The 5849-nt window shown below is 38.6% G+C and overlaps 1 protein-coding gene across 2 annotated transcripts; it reads left to right on the forward strand.

Moving 5' to 3' along the window:
* Positions 1–5392, forward strand: LOC129294789 (uncharacterized). Of its 2 annotated transcripts, XM_054933280.1 has the most exons (10): positions 1–255; positions 342–628; positions 710–848; positions 1966–2087; positions 2231–2434; positions 2567–2626; positions 2996–3134; positions 3916–4034; positions 4289–4513; positions 4888–5392. In XM_054933280.1, exons 1-10 carry the CDS (start codon positions 69–71, stop codon positions 5080–5082), a joined length of 1677 nt encoding a protein of 558 aa, XP_054789255.1. In that variant the 5' UTR covers positions 1–68; the 3' UTR covers positions 5083–5392. The 2 variants fall into 2 exon arrangements, with proteins under 2 accessions (XP_054789255.1, XP_054789256.1); XM_054933281.1 differs by lacking the exon at positions 4888–5392 and having other exon boundaries at positions 4248–4479.
* Positions 5393–5849: the final 457 nt, after the last annotated feature.

The raw sequence follows: 5849 nt of genomic DNA on the forward strand, positions 1-5849 counted from the left end.
AGCAGTGGGGACTGGCCGATAAGGGATAGGCATCCGACGGATTGGTGCTGCGTTCAACAGTGAACTCAATGGCGCTGGAATACGTTCCTGCTCTCCGCCATTTCCTACGTCGTGTGTGCTGGTTCTCTCGCTCCCCTCCACTACGCCCAGCTATGCCTCTACGCTCAAACCCCTCGTTTTGTTCTAAATGCCTCCTTTCCTCTAAATCCACAAGTCCTACCTCCGAAGTTTTTAAATCCCGTGCCACTTCCAAAGGTCTGGACCATCTCTCTTTCGATTTTTTCACTACTGTATTCGCGTTCGCGTTCTTTTTGCTTCTTATTTGACTGATATGTGTTCAGAGAATTATACGTTCTTTCTGAAGAAAGATGAGCGCCTGGCGGAGCCTGTTGGTGCTGCTCATGAGCTTGGCCGTGTTCAGAATACGAGCACAATTGCAGCCATCGTCACATCCTTGGGGGCCCCCCCTGGTGCTGTGGGAATTGTTCGACTTTCGGGGCCTTCTGCTGTGGCTATCGCTAGTCGAGTATTTCGACCTTCCAGGAAAAGGAAGAGGACGTGGCAACCCATTAGCCATGTTGTGGAGTATGGTATGGTGCTCGATGCAGATGGGAATGTAATTGATGAGGTATACAAGCTTATCTATTCTTAACCCGTGTTTGTCAGACGCTGTAGTTTTTGGACCAATGTGACTGTTCTCTGTTTACAGGTTTTAGTAGTACCCATGTTAGCCCCGAGGTCTTACACTCGGGAAGACGTGATTGAGCTTCAATGTCATGGAAGTGAGGTGTGTCTACGCCGTGTATTGAGAACTTGTCTGGAAGCTGGAGCAAGACTTGCCCAACCAGGTCAATTGCGCTTTTTGTCTCGGAATAGACACCACTGCGAAGTGTGAACATTCTTGGTTCTTTTTTCTTTTTTAAAATTTTTTGCCTTCAAGAGAAGTAGGCACCAGTTCAAAGGCTTATTGCTTCTGCACTTATTCGTCACTAATAATAATTTAAAAAAAAGCCATCTGCACAGCTAGTTTAAACTTCTGTGCGCAAACTAATACTCCTCCGGCCCTATGTACATGGCAGAGAGAGAATATCTATTTTGGTGCTATTTATAAGTGTCCATCTTCACCATTTTGCTATTATATGTTGGGAAAATTATTAAATACTAGAATATCTTATTTTTAAAGTATGTATATTTAATAGGGATAAATTTGAAAACTTATTGAATTTTTAGACAGACAATAAGGTTTAAGGTTTTATTTGATTCCTTAAATGATTTATTCTAATCAAAATGTTAAAAATAACTTATAAATAGGATCAGAAGGAACATGCAAGAATTCCTTAAATGACATTCCTTCATAATTGTCGGCCAATGCAAGCAGTCAAGAATAAAAGAAAATAAATTATCATAATTTTTTTTGTTTATATATAACTTATAAATCAATGAAAATTCACATTATTCGTAAGCTATAAACAGCGCAATTCATTTCTCAAACTTTGAACATAGCCACATCTAGTTAAAAAAATTCAGGGTTTGATCATATGCGAAGTAGACTGCTATATATGGTCAGTGATCTTATTATTGTGACCTAAAGCTTTTGTGAAATGGAAGTCGCTTAATGTTGAAGTGTACTAGAAGCCATTGGGTTTATCAATCTGTCGTTGGCTCCTGTGTTTTCATCCTTTATCCTAGAAGGGAAAGGGAAAATAAAACGAGACCAAGGTATTCACGTATCTGAACATATACCACTTTGCATCAAGTTACAGAGGACGGATGATGACATCATACTTGTTTAATGAAGTTTATTTTGTACATTAATTAAAGGTAAATAATTTGTCTGGTGGTCAACTCCCTTGCAAAATTCTGGATTACCTTAATGGTCACAAAAAATGCACGCACAATATGTTCATGCAGAATGAACTAGAATTGAAATGATCCAGAATATTAATTGGTCTTTTCTTCTTTCAGGTGAATTTACTCTACGTGCTTTTCTAAATGGTCGGTTAGATCTTTCACAAGCTGAAAATGTTGAAAGGCTAATAACAGCCAAATCTGTTGCTGCTGCTGACGCAGCACTGGCTGGAATCCAGGCATGTCTATTTCATAACTCAACTTTGTTTTGATATGTAACTGTGGAAGCGATGTGTTTCTTGAACTTGGGGGCATCTGGTTTTTGAATAATGTCATCTTATGGCTGGATAAGCAGAACTAAAATCCATTATTTGTTGGACAGGGGGGTTTCTCTTCTCTTGTCAGGTCACTGAGAATACAGTGCATTGAGCTGCTTACAGAGATTGAAGCTCGTTTAGATTTTGATGATGAGATGCCACCTCTAGATTTAAATTTATTAATGGATAAAATACATTCTATGTCGCAAGACGTACGGGATGCATTGGAGACGGCCAATTATGACAAGCTTCTTCAGTCTGGATTACAGGCATGATCTTGAAGACAGCTTCGTAACTAATGTTTGCTTCTCGTGTGACATAAAGAGGGGCTTTTGTTCTCCTATTCGCTTCCATATAATACCATGTGTCATATAATCACTGATATTATAAAATTCTTGCAGATAGCAATTGTTGGCCGTCCAAATGTTGGCAAGTCAAGCCTTCTTAATGCATGGAGCAAAGTATGTTGCAAAGTTTAACCTTTCCTGAAGAATAAATTTAACCTTCTATTTAATTGACAAGTTTATGTTGTGATGCCAATTTTGGTATATGGAGATTTATGTTGTTGTGATCTCTGTCTATTGCATTTATAATTTTCTGCTGATACATTTTTTATTAGTGCTTTGTGATCTTCACGCTATTTTTAACCCTGTTCATGGGTGAATGACCCCCACTCTCCACTAAAAAAGAAACCAAATAATGAGGAAACAAAGAAAATAGAATATGATTTCATGATTTATGTGGCGACCAGTAGCTTGCTGTGTTACAACTCACATTACTAACAAAGGAGAGTGATGGCTTATTTAGAGTGATGTTGTTGTAGCATACAGAGCGAGAGGGCTATAGTTACTGAAATTGCTGGAACCACCCGGGATGTGATTGAAGCAAGTGTCACCATCAATGGTATTCCTATAACCTTGCTTGATACTGCAGGAATCAGGGATACTCATGACATTGTGGAAAAGATTGGTAAGCCTTTCTCTTTCCTCCTTTAAGTTAAAGGCAAGAGTTTTTGGTTGCTCAATCTTTCACTTCTCTACAGCTCTGGCTTACCTTCAAATGTAATTTTATAGGATCCATAAAAGTCAGATTATTCATTGTGATCTAGTTTTTCAAACATACTGTGTGTCTTTTTTGACCACATTTTTAAGGTAAATTGGTATATTTTGCATGGATTATCTTGGATATTTATTATGATTAATTAGCTAATGATGGGTACTCAAACTGGATGAGAACCCTCCCTAAAAGCTAGCTAGCTATTCATGTGGGCATACTAACCTAATTAACCACCCCAAAGAGCATCCTATGCTACTTAATGTGGGACTTAGACATCCCACAGTACATTTGGTCTCCATCAATTGGCCCTTTGAGAGTTGATGTCCTGGCAGTTGCATTCTGCATCTGACCTCCTGGCTAGTCAAAACCCTCCACTATTCAGAACTCTCCATTTTAACCCTTTTTGGAACTGTTTCCATCAGCACTAATACTAGCTGATGGGTACTCATGAGAAAACCACTCCACTTAACTACCTCTAAGAGCATCCTATACTATTAATGTGAGACTGAGGCATCCCATACTGTCTTTGGTCTCCAAGACAGTTAGTTAGTTAATATTAGTTGGATATTGAGACTTTGCCTGATTTAGACTTGTCTGTTTGTATGCATGTTAATTTTTTGCTTGATTCTTTTATCTCATTTTTCAATGTTCAATGCTCTGCATGTATTGAGATTTGTATTTGTTCTCTTAATAGGCGTAGAGAGATCTGAAGCAGTTGCTATGGGAGCTGATTTGATTATCATGACTGTCAGTGCTGTTGAAGGGTGGACTTTGGAAGACACCAAACTTCTAGAAAGGATTCAATCTACTAAGGTATCACATCATGGCAACATGATTCAGTTTTCTTTCTTTCATCTTTAATTTTATTATGATCAACCATCAACAAATCTCGTTATACATGTAATGTCAGATTATAAATTGGGACGTAAACACCAGTCCACTTATAATCTGATAGTTTAGCCTCACTATTCACCTAAAAATAATTCTTGTATTTTTATGCTCTACCATGCTTTTGGAAAAGCGAAGATATTAATTTCTGCTGCTGTCAAATCTTCCCCTAACAATAGAGATCAACGGGATCTTCCACCCCTGCAATTCTTGTGGTCAACAAGATAGATTGTGCTGCTGGTGTTGAGATTGGATGGGCCAAAGTGTGTTCCAATTTTTTTGGCAAACATGTGTTCACATGTGCTGTCACTGGTGAAGGATTACACGAATTAGAGAGGGCTGTATTAGATATAATGGGTCTGAACAGCATTCCCACTGGGGGACGTAAATGGACGGCCAATCAGGTAAGCTATCACCTGGTATTGTCTTTTTATCTTCGTCTCTCATCATGCTATAGGTTCAAAACTGTAGGCCTTCTGAAAGGGAACCTAAAACTTTTAGATTGCTAGGCTACTAGGATCATTCATGCATGCATGCATGCATGCATATATGGATGGCAACATAATGCTTCAACCAGAACTAGAATTGAGGGGGTTATGTTGGTCATTTTTATGCTTTGGTTTTCTAGCTGGAGAGAAGGGAATCCAGCTTAGGCCCGTTACCAGTACCACTACTAGGAATCACACAACCGTTGACTTCTGCTTATGAATGATAGGGAAAAACTGGATGAAAAGAAAATTTTGTTTTTTATCGTGATAATGTACTTATGCATTTTCAGAGACAATGTGAACAACTTGTTCGGACGAGGGAAGCTTTTGAAAGACTAAAAGCCTCGATAGACGAGAAACTACCTATGGATTTTTGGACAATTGATTTAAGAGATGCAGCATTGGCGCTTGGGCTCATCAGTGGAGATGATATATCGGAAGAGGTTTTATCTAATATATTTGGCAAGTTCTGCATTGGTAAATAGAAGTCTTAGAATATGTGATCGGTTAATCCTGTTAGCTTTTTTCGGATTCGTCTTTTGGATCATATGAAAATTTTATCTGGGCCACTTACTAAATTGATTTAATTCAACTGACAATGGCCTAGTGCCACAAGGGCACATGCACCTCCCTCGAAAGAGGAAGATTGCAAGTTCTGCCTTTGGTGGGTACGCTCTGTGACTGTGGGCTTGTGGTTTGTGTGTTCCCTTCTCTGAGGGAGGGTGTGTTTAAATTGTCCCTTAAAAAATGATTTAATTCAACCTGAGATATAACTCCATTGAATGATTATTTGAATCCCTCAGCATTCCAACGTTCATAGTTCTTTCACAATTCAACAAGTCCTTCAGCTTGTTATTTGCACATTCCTATGGACTAACACGACTCCTCTGTACAAGATTTAAATCAGCAAATCCTTTATGGGAATATAGTTACTAGAGGCGAAACTCGTGTTACTTGTATAACTAAATGACATGAACACTCGATAGGGGGAAATTGCACTGTTCATGACTTGTGACTTTTTTTCCCTGTGCGAAAAAAGAATGAGTTTTTTGTTTTTTGTTTTTTGTTTTTTTTTAAGATTTAGATTTAAACGCACACTCACGTGGTATGGTGTTTATCAGTGATTTAAATTCAAGCTGGACTAGATGGGTGGATCAATTCGACCGTCATTTTGAAAAGCTTAGGAGCTCGGTTTGAATGGCTATTTTAGAAGTTGGACCATTGGAGTTCCTTCTTCCTTCCCTCCTTCCCT

The sequence above is a fragment of the Prosopis cineraria genome, unplaced genomic scaffold (genome assembly GCF_029017545.1).
Source record: "Prosopis cineraria cultivar Desert tree isolate PC_DT_omini unplaced genomic scaffold, ASM2901754v1 PC15, whole genome shotgun sequence".
NCBI lineage: Eukaryota > Viridiplantae > Streptophyta > Magnoliopsida > Fabales > Fabaceae > Prosopis > Prosopis cineraria.